At 40.1% G+C, this 18,970-nt stretch overlaps 1 protein-coding gene across 11 annotated transcripts in view; it reads left to right on the top strand.

Moving 5' to 3' along the window:
* Window positions 1-18,970, top strand: part of arvcfb (ARVCF delta catenin family member b) — a 221,456-nt gene that overhangs the window by 67,423 nt on the left and 135,063 nt on the right. For 7 of the 11 annotated variants that reach the window (XM_058070297.1, XM_058070294.1, XM_058070299.1 and 4 more), the window contains exons 3-5: window positions 6,820-6,920; window positions 13,484-13,575; window positions 16,514-16,722. In XM_058070297.1, coding sequence (XP_057926280.1) covers window positions 16,537-16,722 — 186 coding nt within the window. In that variant the 5' untranslated portion in view covers window positions 6,820-6,920; window positions 13,484-13,575; window positions 16,514-16,536. Of the gene's footprint in view, window positions 1-5,324; window positions 5,531-6,819; window positions 6,921-13,483; window positions 13,576-16,513; window positions 16,723-18,970 lie in introns of those variants that run through there. The other 4 variants (XM_058070296.1, XM_058070295.1, XM_058070306.1 and 1 more) reach the window with 4 other exon arrangements.

Genomic DNA, 18,970 nt, shown 5'->3' with positions numbered 1-18,970 from the left:
TTATAAAGGTAGCTGTGCAGTAAAAATGAAAAAAAACGAGACAAAGCCCTTTTGTCAGACAGTGTAGAAACAACCGTGGTATGTTTTCATAGTCTCCATCGGTCCTCTCACGCCTCTCAAAGTCCAGTTCAGGAAATCGGGCTTCTTGTTTCTAAAAATAGAAGCTTTATTTCAACAGAATGGTGGCAATGGCAAAGTACATGTGGCTGTTGTTTTCCCAGTGGAAAGTGAGGTTATTTTAGTTCATGTTGGAGGCTTTGACTGGATGCTAATCCTCAGCCCGGAGCTGTTTTAGATGCAGATTTGGGTGCGTGTTATTTCTGCTTGTTTTCTCCAATCAGAAGTATTTCCTCTTTTGGTGCGGAAAGTAATTACCAAGGCTAATGTCATAGCAGGAGGTACGGCTGTTACCGTTGATGCTTCACTGGTGACCTTCATGCTGAAAGCTCCGTTCACTTTCAAGATTGTCTTTGCTCCAGTAGATTTGTCGTGTTGTTTGTGCTTTCACCAGTTAAATGCAATTATAATTACATAGTTAACAATTAATCACTTGTTTTTTTTTTACATATATTTTTAATTCTTGCTGCTGCTTGCAATGTTTTCCTTCTTGATTATGCTGTTATCGTAGAAACAAAATGTTAAAAAACTTTTTTTTTAAGTGAAACTTGTATTGTATAGATTTGGACTGCAACATTATTATTTTCATTGAGATATGACTGAATAGCGGAGTACCGGACAATGTTATTAAGCTAGTTGCCCGCCATACACTTAGCGCTGATAGTTATTGTTGCACACTTTCCACGTTAATGGGGACCTGTTTTGCTTTTTTTTCCACTTTTCTGACGCATAAATGTAGTTAGAATGTTGTATTCTTGTGTTAAACCATCGGTCCCAAACACACGACCCGCGGGCCAAATGTGGCCCGCAGGACACTAGTTTGAGGCCCCTGCCTTGATATGAAAGTTTAATGTTGTGCGGCCTGCGCAAGTTTGATATGGATGCTGTATGGTATCATGTACCCAGAAAAAATTACTACGTTTGATTAATGTTCATGTTAAAGGTTAAATAACTGTTAATAGTTATCCTCCCTATCCGTGTGGAAGTGGTAAGTTTTTGGCTATCTAAGTTTAAAGGAAATAACTTGAAGGCTACCATTTAGGTCGCTAGCTCTCTAGTTTGAGGGTTAGCATGTGTCTCAAGACCCTGCGGTTGTGCAATATGTTGTAAATAAAAAGAGTATAAATGTGACTATAGTCGTGTTTTGTCATGTCTACAGGGCTCTAATAATGCTTTGTTCATTTTAATCTGAAAAAAATAATTTGTCTACCCACCAACTATATGTGGTTTCTTAAGTTTTTATTATTTGCCGTTTTATTATTATTATATTTATTTATTTATTACTGATTGATTGATTTTCTTTATTCTTGATTTGTTTATTTATTTTTCATCTTATTTTGTGCAGAAAAATAAAAATTAAGATATTTGAGAACAGTGGAATGTTTTATCAGAGCTTTTATTGTAGAAAATCGGAACCAAAGCACTGAAAAAGTTTGTATATTTTTCTGTTTTTAATAAATGCGTTTTTTTTTTTTTTTTTTTGGAAAACTTGATGCGGCCCAGCCTTGCCCAGACCTTAGCTCCAGTGGCTCCCAGGTAAATTGAGTTTGAGACCCCTGGTCGAAACTCAAACCAATGAAGTGCGGTACGTTTGAAACATCTAGCGTCAATTTTAAAAGAAAATATTGCTGCAGTCCGAAAACAATTTCACACAAAGTCCTTCCGTCAGGGTTGACGATGGTCTGCTCAGTTGTTATACGTAACACACTAAACAAACACATAACTTTATGCATAGTTATCCAAGGCATGCTGGGAAACAAGGCGGTAACTGCCATGTGACATATTCAATGTTCATCATCTTTTAACCAGCACACTTACATGGATCCCAGAACACATCATGACAGTATATGTGCATTGAGATTGTCTGACGGTTGATTTTGCAGATTGGTAGCTGATAATAAAAAAACATCCCTACAGCTGCTAGCAGCACTACTCTCCATCAAAGTTGTAATTGCTTGCTACTACCTCTCATTGCCATCAGGGTCACAAAAATCCATAAGAGACGACAAGCCCACAAAACCATCGATAATGGAGTTATAGTTGTGTGCTGTCCACTCCGGGCACATCTTGTTCTGACATTTTGTCCCAGATAGAATTGTGACTGCAACCAAGGTGAGACAAGTGGACTCAAACTGAGAAGGTTCAGGTGCTAACAGATTTCACACAGTGCCAGTGACTTTATTCACACCTCTGCACCAAACTGTGATTCAGTGCCTGCTGATAGGCAGAGACAAGATTTTTAGACGGAAGGAAATGGAAGAGACTAAACCAGATAGACAGATGTTGCCATTCCTGGATGAACTACAGAATCTGTAGTTTAAGTTGAAACTGTTTATGCCAACAACCTGTCTTAGTCGACCAATTCCAATTAATTGGAACATCCCTAGTATTATAGCAAAAATGAGGAATAGTCACTAATGGCTTCTCATGGAGGGCTGCATGGTGGACGAGTGGTTAGTGCGCAGACCTCACAGCTAGGAGACCAGGGTTCAATTCCACCCTCTGCCATCTCTGTGTGGAGTTTGCATGTTCTCCCCGTGCATGCGTGGGTTTTCTCCGGGTACTCCGGTTTCCTCCCACATTCCAAAATCATGCTAAAAAAATCATGGGATTGAACTCGGGTCTCCTAGCTGTGAGGTCTGCGTGCTAACCACTCGTCCACCGTGCAGCACGCTCACAGACAGCTCAAATGAAAACAAGCCGGGAGTAGCAATACACTGTATTCTCAACCGAAGCATTATCAGGTGAATGGTAGCATCCACATAAACCTGTGTAGCAGCTGTACCATTACAGTACCAAGGACTGACAGTTGAGTGTGTAAATATTTAATTCTCTGTCAATACATTTTTTCATTTGCCTCATGACCGTGATGTGCATGCTTTGCGCATTTGCAGAGAATGCGCCCCTTGCACAAAATAGGGCCCCGATTAAAGGGATCATTTTGCTGCAAGCTTTGAATGGGGAAAAGCAGCAGCATCTCGTGGATAAATGTACAAATTTAAATAACATTAACATTGTTTATGTTTTACATTGCCAATCATTTAAAACCGGGTTTAACAAAAAGTTTTTGAAACATACACACCCAATAAATATGATATATCAGAGTGGGACGCATGACATGCCAAGCAGACAATTGTACATATTCTGTCATGACTTGTTCCCCTTTAACTCCCACTGTTTGGCAAATGCTCCAGGGTAACTAACTCAAAGATTAATCATGAAAGGGTTATCTCGGTTGCTGGATGCAGGAAAGGAGGGCAGATTGCAGGATAGTCAGAATCTCCACGGTCAAGAAAATTCGTCATCTGAGAGGTTTGTGTCATGAAGAAAATGATTGTATGAGCTCGTCACCCTTTTCGGGCTTCTTTTGTGTTTTATACATTTTATGCAGGATATAGCTATGTCTCATTTCTATACTATACTCTAACTCACTTCATAGAATGGCTTTCCCTCTCATATGTAACACTTCAATGCAATACTGTCATAAAACAGAATTTCACGCAATTATTTCAGGCAGTTCAGTGCACTCCTCGTTCCCTCCAAAGCCCCAGACAGCTCTAGATTGCCAGGTAATTCTTCAGCAGAAAGCACAACAAGAGGGAAAAAAAAATCCTCTTGCAAATGCATTTCTTTGTGTGTGCAGCCTGAGTCTGGAGAGAGCAGGAGCTAATTGTTTCTTCCCAAAGAACATTACAGACCATCATCATTAGCGCCCGCAAACAGATGTTGTCATTCCATACATCTAGAATCTACATTGGATTGTATTCTGTGTATTGAACAAATGATTGGACCACATCATGGCTCATGACCACTGAAGAAGGGTTTCATATTTTTGTTTTTGTCAAAAATTGTCACCAAAATGTGGGCTGCACGATGGTTGAGTGGTTAGCATGCAGACCTCACAGCTAGGAGACCCGGGTTCAATTCCACCCTCTGCCATCGCTGTGTGGAGTTTGCATGTTCTTCCCGTGTATGTGTGGTTTTTCTCCGGGTACTCCGGTTTCCTCCCACATTCCAAAAACATGCTAGGTTAATTGGTGACTCCAAATTGTGAGTGTGAATGGTTGTTTGTCTATATGTGCCCTGTGATTGGCTGGACACCAGTCCAGGGTGTACCCCGCCTCTCGCCGGAAGACAGCTGGGATAGGCTCCAGCACCCCCCGCGACCCTCGTGAGGATAAGCGGCAAAAAATGAATGAATGAATGTCTGTGAGCATAACTTGCTTTGGATTGTGAGAGGAGTCTACAGTAGTCAGACAGAACCCACACAAGAACATGAACTACTACATGAACTACATATCTAAACCCATAGATCCATCCATTTTCTATACCGCTTATCCTCACGAGGGTTGTGGGCATGCTGGAGCCTATCCCAGCTGTCTTCAGGTGAGACGCAGGATACACCCTGGACTGGTCGCCGGCCAATCACAGGGCACATATAGACAAACAACCATTCACACTCACATTCATACCTATGGACAATTTGGAGTCGCCAATTAACCTAGCATGTTTTTGGAATGTGGGAGGAAACCGGACTAACCACTCTTCACTGTGCAGCCACATATCCAAACCGACACCACAAATTATTTTGTTTGCTAACTATTCTCAGTCATGTTATGCAACGGCTTCTCCCAACCCTGTCAGAATATTTCATAAACCTTGCCCACTAAAACATTTGAAATCTGACCTATAAGCAACATTACAGCTCTAGTAAATAAATGATTTCTTATGTTGGCCATGCTTTATGAAACTTTTGACACAGAAGACAATTAATTAGCTTCCTACCCAAGAGCCAAACTTACAAAAATACCATTATCCTCGGAAACGTGTCCCTGCGTGATCGTCGTTAAAACCGCTAACATCATTTTCCTTGGCATTTTCTGCCGTAACACAAAAAAAAACAAAACAAAAATATTCTAGAAAAACACTCTTCAGAAATACTGTGCCAACACGTTCTGAGATATAGCTCCTCAGTTGCAGATGCAAATACTGATATTGCATCACAACCTCCTGCACATTTGATATTCTTTGCAGATGATGCACATTTTCTTCTTCGATATTTGAACAGAGCTCAACTCACTGTGTGAATGTATGTGTTTGCTTATTTTGTATCGAATACGTTGAAAAAAAAAAAACATTGTCATGGTGAGATGGCCTGAATGCAAACAACAATGCGATCGCATTGAAGATGCAGTTGATTTTGCTTTGTTGGTTGCCAGCTGTTTTTGTTTACAGTCATCAAAGCTAAGACAGTGGAAGGCTGCCGTGTGCGGCGGAATAATTCATCCCATGGCACGAAGCATCAAAACCAATTCTGTGTTGTCATTTTGTTATGCATTGTCATCGGTCCTTTTCTCTCTCGCAGTGCCTGTGATGTGTTTATTTTTTGAGCCACCGCTGTGGGAACACAAAGGTGAGGCTGCAATAGAAGTGTTGCCTCATTGTTAAGAATCATTTATGGTTTATACAATAACAAGCATTATTCACTCTGTGATGGGTAAATAGCATTTCTTGAAATGACATATGTTCAAAATTACTGTTATGAAATGAAGAAATACACATTGTATACATACTTGTACGTTATTGAATTAACATACTATTTGGGTTTCCTTGGAGAATTCAGTATTTTCCAATGGAAAAATGCTGGTTTGTTTACATGAATAAATGTGAGTGTGAATGATTGTTTGTCTACATGTGCCCTGCGATTGGCTGGTGACCAAAGTCAGCTGGGATAGGCTCCAGCATACCCGCGACCCTAGTGAGGATAAGCGACATAGAAAATGGATGGATGGATCTATCTGTTAATTAAGGTTAATTAAAATCTGATGTGTTATTTTGACAATGAAATACGTTATACATGAGATTTGTCGGGCTGCACGGTGGTCGAGTGGTTAGCGCGCAGACCTCACAGCTAGGAGACCCGAGTTCAATGCCACCCTCGGCCATCTCTGTGTGGAGTTTGCATGCGCAGGTTTTCTCCCCGTGCATGCGCGGGTTTTCTCCCGGTGCATGCGCGGGTTTTTCTCCCCGTGCATGCACGGGTTTTTTTCCCCGTGCATGCGCCGGTTTTCTCCCCGTGCATGCGCCGGTTTTCTCCCCGTGCATGCGCGAGTTTTCTCCCCCGTGCATGCGCGGGTTTTCTCCCTCGTGCATGTGCGGGTTTTCTTCGAGTACTCCGGTTTCCTCCCACATTCCAAAAACATGCTAGGTTAATTAGCGACTCCAAATTGTCCATAGGTATGAATGTGAGTGTGAATGGTTGTTTGTCTATATGTGCCCTGTGATTGGCTGGCCACCAGTCCAGGGTGTACCCCGCCTCTCACCCGAAGACAGCTGGGATAGACTCCAGCACCCCCGGTGACCCTCGTGAGGATAAGCGGTAGAAAATGAATGAATGACATTTGTTGTGTGTACCATTACAGCGTGCTGATGCAGTGGTGGCCAGGTGTGGCCACGACCATGCCACTGTTTATTATTAGACCAGCCTTGTTTGTTCGATTTCCAAGACCATCATGTACTAAAATGTGCAAGGTTCAGCTGTGGAAAAACAATTGTTATGGATATTCTATTCCAGGTTATTCGATTTTTGAGTGTACTATGAATGGCCTGCAGCAAGTATTGCCATTGCTTAAGAACTGTTTATTAAACGTGCAAAGTCAGCAGACTGGCTTCATACTTACATTCAATGTCATTTTATTTCAGTCACAGATCTCCCCTGAGAGACGCGACAATCGAGTCCAATCTACCCGAGCCTCGTCTTCCTTGTTCTACTTGTGGCGTGACGGCACTCGCCAACATCAAAGGTACCACACCGCCTCTCTCTTCATACCTCCAGCCTCCTTTAATCACTTTGTTCAGCTCATCATTGCAGAAATTATATTTCCTGACAGTGTTTTTGGTTTAAACATCCAACACTTGCCTCTCCCTGTTATCTCTCCTCCAGGGAGTTTGACTTCACTTTGCTTGTTAGGTACCTTGTTGATTGTTATTTCAACACGTTTGTTTTACCCTCCAGAAAATCTGGTCTCATTTGAATATTTCACACAATTAGAATATGCAAAATATGAATGTTTTTAGTTCTCATTACAATATTTTCATGAGTAAACTCACCATGCTGGTGCAACTAAAATAGACTGTCAAATAACTCTTTCTGCAAATTGCATGTAATCTGCAAACGATGCCGCCCTTTGCAGTGTTGTATACATGCATAAAATGTCTGTGTTGAGAGATGCTCATGAATGAATCCAATATCTACACGCTGTTAGATATTATTACACCTTCAGATTCAATCGATGAGCTCAGTGCATTTTCAGTCTTAATAGCTTTTCATAGAAGACCGTCTTGACAGACACTCACATAGCACAATTACAAATGAATTGCGTTAACTTCAGTACTCGATACAATTACCTAGGATTTATTTGATACTACAATAAAAAAAATAAAAAAAAAACAGAACCTGTTTGATTTTTTTATTTACTACTTCAGTGAAACAAGCTAAAGTGCCTCTAAGCATCTCTCAGTGTAAATTGAGTTTGAGACCCCTGCTTTAGATGCATGGGTGAAAAAAATTCCCCACGAAAGGTGCCCAGTCTTGGGGCCTTAATGGGCAGCGTGTCCTTGCAATAACACAACAGTTGCCATGGAGAAATATTGGATGGTCAGAATCTTTGGCAGAAGTTGTTGTCATAACACAACCTTGGTTAGCCGTGACCGAAATACAGATGAAATAGTTAATTTGGGTTCGTGCGAGTAGCCACATTCCAATAGACTCGACTGACTACTCTGTTTGTCCATTCTGGTCTCTGAACCACTGCTTCCATCTTACCAATTTTGCGATATACTTAAACAGCACCAGACCTGTAATCATGGTTACGAATAGGTTGACATCTTCAATGTTCAATGAGAGACAGGTTCCTCTGAACCCGAGCTTTTCATCGATAAGATCTTGTCAATTGCGTAGAAAGACCAGTCGATGAATTCCATGATTTCGATTTAAAGAGCGTTAAAGAGAGAGGCTCTTAAAAGTATGAGACAGGACTTAAACGGCACATAGAATCAAAGCAGGGAAGATAAGGGAAAGATGCCACTGCCTTCTTTGAGAGCCAGAAGAAGTAAAAAAAAAAAAACTATAATGTTTTTATGAGTGAGGACATAGCATAAAATATTTTTCCAAATGCATACATAAAAAAACACTCTGCAATATAATATTGTGCCCTTTAATTGGAAAATATGCACACAGTATGTAATGACTATATTTGACGAAATATAATGACGAAAGGCTCTTCAAAGTGCACAGTATTATTATAATATTACATCAGGACAGAAATGACAATCACTTTTTGATCAAAGATTGCACCTTTCCAAAATATGTTACAAAGTGTTGCATCACATAAATTGAACCCAAAATCTACCCCCCACCAAATTCTTTAAGATGATAACGCAAGTGACAATCCATACTATTCATTCATTCAATTTGTTCAACGTGTCATGTATCATTTCAATCACTCTGACTTATTGGATTATCAGTTAATTTCCAGGGAGACATTACTGAGTGTGTTACGATATAATATGCTTTAAGATGTACATTGAATTTACATCATTTTTCACAGCTATCAACAGATGAATATTAGTAAAGTAGTTTATCAAATTGAACGAATTTCTAGCCTAATATGGGACATTTTTAGGAAAAGGAAATAAATAAATAAATAAATAAATTCTGCACTTTCAACCAGCATCTGCTTACAAATGAACTGTCGTGCACTTTGAGTCAGTCTATGCGGACCAGTTACTAAAATGCAGTCACAGGCAGTCACTAAAAGCATGGGGAGATTATGGTGTATACGTATGTGTGGATGAGAGGGACCCAAGTGGAAGAGTGAGGTTACAGGGAGAAGAGATACAGAAAGTGGAGAATTTTAAGTAACTGGGGTCAACAGTTCAGAACAATTGAGATTGTGAAATGGACGTGAAGAAGCATGTGTGCAGACAGGATGGAACGGGTGGAGAAAAATGTCAGGCGTGATGTGTGATTGACAAGCGAGTTTCGGCTAAACTCTAAACTAAAGGTATACAAAATTGTGGCGAGACCAGCCATGTTATTTGCCGTAGAGACAGTCCCACTGAGGAAAAGACAGGAAGCAGAACTGGAGGGAGCAGAGATGAGGATGCTGAGGTTCACATTGGGAGTGACCAGGATGGATAGGATCAGGAACGAGTACATCATTACATGTTAGAGGCCTTGGAGATCCTTGGTAGAAGGATGCTGCTTTTAGCTGATAAACATACCACCATATAAACCTCCATCTACATAGAGTGTACAGACTGTTGTTTTGGAAAAGGTTCGATTCCAGAGCGGTCAGGACTTGTATTTATCCGCATACTTTTTAATGGAATATTTTGGGCCCGATAAAGCTAACGTTCCAGAACCTAATGAGATAAGAACATAAGAAATAATTATTATTATTTTTCTAAACAGTGTTGAACAGTGTGTATAATTTGGCTAGTTAGCCTAGCAGAGAAGTCACTAATCTCCGTCCTCTTCCTCCTCCTGGGAACTGAATCCGCTAAAGTCGTCTTTTTCGGCATCACAGTGGAACAGCCTCATAATTATTTCATCTTTTTCATCGTCGCTCTTGTTGTCACTTTTGCCCCGAGACAAATTAGCCATTTAGCTTTAACTTTAGCCTCTCCATGACGCGGTTGCCCAGCCTTTGGAAACCCAGTTGATGATCGTGGACCATTGGTGGTCCGAGCAGTCCCCAAACAAAAGCTGTAGTAACTCGGTTAAATATCTGCAGGTTTACTGTGCATCTCAGTGATGATGTAGGGTCAAGATTTATGATCTTGTCGAATAAGATGTCAATAACGTAATGCTAAATTTCCCTGGAAGCGACAACTGCATCATCTGCCAATTTCCTATTTATAACCGTAGCTGTCTGTGTGTGAATATTTCAGAATATTTCACAGAGGTGATTTATTCCTCGGGACAAGTGAGGTTTGTGGTGAGGTGCCACAACTCCATGACACTGCATATTAATTAAAGATGTTTATGCCTTGAGACCGGTTTCATCTGAACCACTTCCCTTTGTAGTGGAAATGATTAATTATTTTCTGTCTTCCCTTTGATTAGTTACTGCCGCGACGCACAAACTGTCCACAAATGATACGCATGTCCTTGGACTTGTACTTTGGTACATTTTTTCCACTTGAAGTTTGGACGAAATTTTCAGTCAGATGACAGTAAGACGACTAACAGTTATTGTCCATCTTATCATTATTATGGTTAATATTTTTACCACTAATACATGTAACTGTCTCAATGCAGTATTATCACTGTGGCTGTTGATATTGTTTGGTTATTTCTATTATGTACTTTATGGCCGAGGTGGTCCTGATGGAGTCTTTTCTGTTGTTTTGTTATTGTTATCACAATTGTTGTTGTTGCTGTCTCACTCTGTATTGCCCCCCCTCTTGTCCCCGCACACCCCTCCTCTGTCTTGTTTTCTCTTCTTCCCTATCCCCTCCTACCCGGTGCAGCTACTCCAAATTTGAATAACAATAAACAATAAATTCAGATAAAATCTATGTAATAGAAGAACAGAATCTTTTACTTTTTCCTGGCAGTTCAAATCTGTTTAATAGGTAAAAGCATCTAGATCAGGGGTCGGGAACCTTTTTGGCTAAGAGAGCCATGAAGGCCAGATATTTTAAAATGTGTATCTGTGAGAGCCATATATATTTTGAATGCAATAAAATGTGTGCATTTTTATGTAAGACCAACAGTTTTAGATATAATGGGCTCTAATTATGTAGACCAGGCACACTACCCCACGCCAATGGGGTGTGGCCAGCACACTTTCGTGAGCAGCGCAGTGTCTAATAATAAATCAAATACTTGCTGCCATTAATGCAACTTCTGCTGCTGCATAGTTTTGAACCGTATTCAGTACACGTATTTCATTCTTTTGGCCATCTTCACCAGAAGGCTTGGTTCTGCAGCTTTAGCTATTTGACTAAAGGAGGAAAGTTTACATTTACATGTTTTTTTGACATCTCAATGACCGAGGTAGACTACAGCATTACCCAGTAATAATCAAGTTTTGGTGTTTGACCTGGAAAATATCATCAGGAAAGATAGATATGGTTGGCCGTATTGCAGCAGAATATAGATGGACGAATTAAAATGCATAAGAAAGTTGTTGATTTTGAATATCATTTTCAACAGTCATTTCGGTGATGGTTTACTTTAAAATGTTAGCAAAAATACATTTTTATTGTGGTAAGAAATGCTTGAGAGCCAGATACAGTCATCAAAAGAGCCCTACCTGGCTCCCGAGCCATAGGTTCCCTACCTCTGATCTAGATCAATAATAATATCTATAATACAATTTGCCCCATTGGCTGGACAGGACAAGGGAAAGGGGAAAAAAACGTGGCGGTACCAAAGGCACCACTGTATATATACAGTATTTTTATACAGTATTTTTATGGTAATTTGTAGTTACTAAATGGCACTATATGTAATTGTTCCTTAATGCATAAAAAAGAATTCAATGTGTTTAATAATTGTGAGTACTAAATTATAGAGCATATTTAGAGCAGTGATTCTCAGCTGATGGGTCACTGACCCATTTTCAGTGGGTCCTGTGGTGCTTTTATTCTTAAGGAAAAGCTACCTTTGTTTACAATTCCTAAAGACGTCACCATCAGAGTTCCTGATTCCCTACCAGCAAAAGAAAAAGATTTTAATCTGTCAATGGCCTTTCACACTGGACTGTTTTGCGAACATGGGCCACTATGCAGCTGGACTAGCCGACAAACTCGCTGAAGCCTGATGCCTTTCCAACGTTACTTGGTCATGTGGAAGAGTCAGAAGAGCAAGCAGTAACAATTCATCAGTGTTCTAACTGTGTTTGTTTTGTGTAAGTCATGGAACAAAAGCGGTTTGGCCTCTGTAGCATTATAGAGTGCGCATACAGAGGCCGGGGTTGCCAATAGCAATTTCGTACCACAACCAGTGGCTCTACCCACTGGTAGTCCCACATATTACACGTGTTACATAAAGAACACATTACATGTTACCGATGCTGTAGAAAACCTAACACTAAAATGATAAAGCTACTTACCATACTTACCATTGAGACGTCTTGAATTAACTGGTGACTCCAAATTGTCCATAGGTATGAACAGTAATAGGTATAGGTATAGGTATATGTATAGGTATAGGTATAGGTATAGGTATAGGTATAGGTATAGGTATAGGTATGGGTACTGGTATGGGTACTGGTATGGGTATGGGTATAGGTATAGGTATAGGTATAGGTATAGGTATAGGTATAGGTACTGGTATTGGTTCTGGTACTGGTACTGGTACTGGTACTGGTACTGGTACTGGTATAGGTACTGAATGTGAATAGGTATAGGTACTGTATGTGAGTGTATATTGTGTATGAGTGTATAATGTAAGGTATAGGTACTGGTATAGGTATAGGTACTGGTATAGGTACTGGTACTGGTATAGGTACTGAATGTGAATATGTATAGGTACTGTATGTGAGTGTATATTGTGTATGAGTGTATAATGTGAGGTATAGGTACTGGTATAGGTATAGATACTGGTATAGGTATTGGTATAGGTATAGGTACTGGTATAGGTATAGGTACTGAATGTGAATAGGTATAGGTACTGAACGTGAGTGTATATTGTGTATGAGTGTATAATGTGAGATATAGGTACTGAATGTGAGTGTGAATGGTTGTTTGTCTATATGTGCCCTGTGATTGGCTGGCCACCAGTCCAGGGTGTACACTGCCTCTCGCCAAAGACAGCTGGGATAGGCTCCAGCACCCCTCTCGTGAGGATAAGCGGTAGAAAATGAATGAATGAATGGTTTATTGCAAAGTACTGACTGTATTTCAGTGAAGTTATACAAGAACAAGTTGTTGTTCAAGAACATACACTTGAACAGAAGTTGATCCTCAACAATACTGGGGAGAACATGAACAAAGACTGTGAGTCACCCCTTCTTCTCCAAGATCAGTAACCTCTGACATCAAAATGTTCTTCAGAATGAAAGAAATTCTTACTCTTAGTCTTATACAAAGGCTTCCCAAGTAATGAGCTGCAAATGGACGACCTCGTCTATCTTCTTTATTTGTGCATGTGAAATTATGGACTGACTGACCTCGCTAAGCTGTTTGTGCTCTAATTTTCTCTTACGGTTCAACCCAAGGTCAGAGCAAAAGAAGTTATAGTGAAGTCCATACTCAGTTGAACCTGCATAGCTGATGTTGTGTACAATGAAAATATTTTAAATAACTTATTTTTCTCTTTTCTCCCCTTTCTTGTTCCTATTTTCTTTCCTAGCTCTCTGCCATTCTAACTTCACCATTCCTGCCTTTTTGTTAAGCGTGGGGGATGACTGTTTCCTAAAACCTGGCAGCCTGCTTATATTCTAGGTCTGTATTGTTGTGGACTGGTATTTCAAAATGCCTTTGATGTTTTGCTGTCAGCAATCTTGATATCATGCCGCATCAATTATGGATATCTGTGTGTGTGACAGTGATGTGTACTGTGGCTTGCAAGTGTTTGAAAATCCGAAGCTTATATGACAGTATGTGTGATATAAAGCCAGGATGTGTATATGAATGGCCGTGGGAAGTGTGCATGTATTGTGTTTATGCTTGCATGTCAGAATGCATTATGGTTCTGTGCATGATGGTATGTAAAAGACAGCATCATTTGTCCACTCTAATGTCATTTGTAGGGACAAATTTATTTCTTGTCATCAAGGAAAACAGATTATGATATTTCCTCACATAGACTCTAGACAAAAAACAGACAAAATCATGGTTTGTTGTCGAGAATGGCCCCTTCACACGTGCAGCACATGGTATGAGCGACTTAAGAATTGTGCAGGGTTATGCAAATATGCATAGTCACGTTGTTTTGGAACTGGATCACAAACCAAAATCCTCTGCTGTTGATTTTATAATTGGTAATTAAAGATCAGGAATGTTTTACCACATCTGCACATACACTAGTCTTTTTCTTAAATAAGTAGAAATCATGAATTGACATTCCTGTTGCCAGTTTTGAATAAAACTGTTACAGTGTTCACTGATTAATCACTGATTAATAGTCTGCAACCAGACTATGACATGATCTGATATGATTTTTTAAATCACAGATATTGCAATCATTTTTAAAGGGGACCTATTATGCTTTTTCCCACTTTTCTGACCTATAAATGTAGTTAGAATGTTGGATTCTGTCAAAAGCGGACATTTTAAAATGATACATCGCTGTTTATGATCAACTCCTATACCGTTTATCAACTCCTATAAAGTTCACAGCTCAAAGTCCTTTGAGCACTCGGGAGTGTGACCAACCACAGACTAATTTTGTGGGAAGCATGAAATCCAAAGAAATACAGCTGAATAGGTGCATATTCTGGAAGAACTAGAAAGCTTTCTGTGATGGTTATTGTGTGTAGCTGCTCTATAGGAGTCCACAACTCGATACAAAGAGCTGAAAAATTAGCATAATAGGTCCCCTTTAAGTAAATGTTTGTTTTATAGCAGTTGCTATTACAGTCATAAACGAGTCGTTCAAAACTTCCAAACGTTTTGACGGAATCAGGACTCCCGGATATTAGTCTGATATTAGTGCTTGACCAACACTGGAATTTCATTGACTCACGGGTACTCGACAAAGACTGTAGTCTCACTGAATCACAGGAAATATACAAATACTTGACTTCACTGAATTACAGGAAGTGGATAAAGAATGGATTTTTACCGACTTTCGGGAAGTGGACTAAGGCTGGTGTTTCGGTGACCAATGGTAACTGGACGAGGACTTGAGCTCTTCAGTGACTGTTGATGGTCCATTGGATGGAATAGTTGTGAACCATAGACCATTAAAATGAAGATATGTATGGCCAATTCCACTTAGCCCTATTTTTTACCCTTTAGCTCTGGGTTTCGTACGATCAAAACTAGTAAGGGGTATTCTAATCAAAATACATATTCAGGAAGTAGGCCATTACCAAACGGGCCTATCCCAGCTGAGAGGCGGGGTACACCCTGGACTGGTTGCCAGCCAATCACAGGGCACATATAGACAAACAACCATTCACACTCACATTAACCTAGCATGTTTTTGGAATGTGGGAGGAAACCGGAGTACCCGGAGAAAACCCACGCATGCACGGGGAGAACATGCAAACTCCACACGGAGATGGCCGATGGTCTCCGAGCTGTGAGGTCTGTGCGCTAACCACTCGACCACCGTGCAACCTTGTACTTTGATTTTTTTTTAAATCTGTGAACCTATAAAAAAGGGGTATTCTAGCCAAAATACATATTCAGGAAGTAGACCATTACCAAACGAGCCTATCCCAGCTGAGAGGCGGGGTACACCCTGGACTGGTGGCCAGCCAATCACAGGGCACATATAGACAAACAACCATTCACACTCACATTCATACCTATGGACAATTTGGAGTTGCTAATTAACCTAGCATGTTTTTGGAATGTGGGAGTACCCGGAGAAAACCCACGCATGCACGGGGAGAACATGCAAACTCCACGCGGAGATGCCCGATGGTCTCCTAGCTGTGAGGTCTGTGCGCTAACCACTCGACCACCGTGCAACCTTGTACTTGTACTGATTTTTATTTAAATCTGTGAAACTATAAAAATACAAATGTTATAAATCATGAGAGATTTTACCGACCAGAGAACTGTCAGCTTGAAATCTGATCTCTTCATATTGAGATGCTTGTTTCTCCCCCCAACAACTCCCTCACATAGTATAGGTTTGATGTTCATGCATGTGTGAAAGGGCCCCAAGTGTGTGATGTTTAATTCACTTTATCGTTCCAGCAGTTTTGTGGATTATGTTCCCATTTTGTCCCAGTGATGTTTTTCGTCAAAACCTTCAATGAGTATCATCGTTTCTACCAGGGTTTGTCTTAATTAGCAAATGGGCCTCAAACTTCAGAAAGCAAATACATAATTGGAACCCAGCAGAGTAGTACACTCATTAATGTGTCTGCTGTGGTGGTTCTTTGTGAATACGAGATATCCCAATGCAGGCCTTCCTTTATGGGGCAGAATTTGAGCTTGTCCCTTTTGGGCATCAGTGGCATGAACTTCTCACCCCATGCAGTCAGACATTCTAATTGTCTCATCTTAATTTGTCATGTGGGTCTTTTTCATATTCTTTGTGCACCCAGTCAGATCTCCAAAGGCATGATTTTTCTGCATATAACCGTAAAGCTGAGTCATTCTGTTGGTGCCGCTAGTCCTTTCTTGTAGCTCTAGGTGTCCTTATTGACTTGGTACCCATCCTTCCCCTTCTCTCCTCTCCCTCCTTGACTTGGACGATCAGGAAAAGTGCAACAAATACTGGCCATGGAGGACTATGATGTTCGCTCAGCTGCCAGCATCCTGGCTTCAGTGAAAGAACAGGAGGCTCGTTTCGAGCAGTTGACCAGAGCACTCGAGGAGGAGCGTCGCACCCTTCAGCTTGGGAGGTCCAATCTGCCTCCTAACCCTCCTGCCAGCCAACCGTTAGCATGGCAGCAGGTGGTGATGCAGGTAAACGTGTGAGCATGCCAGACCAATCCTCTTGTCTGTTTCAACCACACCTCTGCATCCCTGCTTATTTGTCTTATTCGAGACATTTTGCTCCCTGTCTCAGCAAGCCCATTCCATCATCATGTTAGCTTAGGGGTCTCAAACTCAATTTACCTGGGGGACACCGGAGCTAGGTTCTGGGTGAAGCCGGGCCGCATCAGGTTTTCAAAAAAAAAACCATAACGCATTTATTAAAACTGGAAAAAAATCAATATAAAAACTATCTTCAATGCTTTTGCTTCTGCTATACCCTACACTTTTTCAGTACTTTGGTTCTGGTTTTCCACACCAAAATATCTGATAAAACATTCCACTCTTCTCAAATATCTTAATTTTTATTTTTCTATACACAAAATAAGATAAAAATAAATAAATAATCAAATTAAGAATAAAGACAATAAATCAATCAATCAGTAATAAATAAGCAAAATAATAATAAAACAGCAAATAAGAAAAACGTACAGTTGGTAGAGAAATTATTCTTTTCAGATTCAAATGTACAGTATTAACAGTTATTTAAGCTTTAACATGAACATTAATGAAACTTAATAATTTTACCCAATTAGCAAGTTAGCATCGTACTCAGTTCAATTCAAACAACAGTGTCACTGCAGAAAAGTGGTGTCATGTCGTACATGTTGCCGTTTTTGTATGACACGGAGTGAAGAGGTCTCACTCTGTACCACTGCATAACTAAAAATCTGATAACATCCGATTCCGATCGAGTCTGAAATCACATGATCAAACTCCGATAATTCCGATCATGTGACTGGATTGGGACATCCCTAATTATATATTTTTTTCAAAACCTTTTTCCAAAAAGAATATTTACAAATTATTTATTACTATTTAAAGTTATTTATTTATTGGTTTATTTATTTTTCATAATATTACAACTTTTCAAAAATTGTAAATAAAAATAAAAATAAAAATAAAAATAAAAATAAAAATAAAAATAAAAATAAAAATAAAAATAAAAATAAAAATAAAAATAAAAGCACATCTGGGAGCAGCATCGTAACTTTAACAACATGTTTGATGAGATGCTTTATCTTAACGCGTATTTTCCGTTTTATTCCAAATCATTTCCTCATTCAATTTATTTGTACCCATAAGCGTCATAAGCCTTTAGCTTCATTGCTAATCCAAAGCAAAACAGGGTCGGGGTAACAGGGTAGGGTAACAGTATGGGCGGGGCAAAATCATGTTAATTGTGTCCGGTGTGCACACAAGCTGTCATTTCAACATTAAACTTTGGTATCAAGGTGGGGGCCTCAAACTAGAATCTTGCGGGCCGCATTTGGCCCACGGGCCGCAAGTTTGAGACCCCTGCGTTAGCTCATTACCCTTCGGAATCGATAACATCTCTGTGATTTAACACACTTCTCCCCATTGTTTGAACCATCTTTTTGAGGGAAACTGATGAGATCCAACGTCATTATCGCTCCCTGTGCCTCTCCCACCTGTATGACACTGCTTGCCACCCTGTCTCATTTTTTTTCACCTGCCGGTATTGGTAGTGTTGGGGATTTTCTTTCTACCACATCTAAGCGCCCTGACCGAGCCTCCAGTACTGAGAATGTAAGTTCGACACATAAGAGAGCTGTAATCTTCTAAAAATGTCAACAGACACAACATCCGATTGATTGTGACACTTCAAACCGCTGAGAGAAACTACCCTCCCTCTGTTAACGACTCCCAGGGTCAGGAAACATGGCATCTAATTGATGAGACTTCACTCTTTGAGGATATTACTGATGTATGCGGCCGACTTTTTCAAGTCAGCCTTTTCCGACTACACATTTTTACTTAGTAGAATCTGATAGAGCAATTTGTTCATGCAGCACCTGCAGCACTCAAATATATCACATTTCTTCTTCGTGAAAGAGGAAATAGCATGTATAATTGATAAAGTAGGAGTCACGGAAATGATTCTGCTTACCTACATTTGCCTGAGGTCACATTTTGTTAACGGTCTGTGTCAAAGTTTATTATAAGACCTTTAGAGAGAGAGAGGCAGAAAAGGTGAAGGAGGTAATAATTCACTTGCTTCCTTACTCAACGAGAAAAGCAATATGTGTGTTTATAGGTGTGTGTGCATGCGTGTGTGTGGGCTAAATCCATTAAATATGAATCATTTTACAAATATGAATCATGCTGAAATGACAGTTGACAAAGAAGTATTGATCAATCAGTTCACATTGTGTGT

Source organism: Doryrhamphus excisus, chromosome 4 (assembly GCF_030265055.1).
Source record: "Doryrhamphus excisus isolate RoL2022-K1 chromosome 4, RoL_Dexc_1.0, whole genome shotgun sequence".
Classification (NCBI taxonomy): Eukaryota; Metazoa; Chordata; class Actinopteri; order Syngnathiformes; family Syngnathidae; genus Doryrhamphus; species Doryrhamphus excisus.
This window is presented reverse-complemented; position numbering and strand designations above follow the sequence as displayed.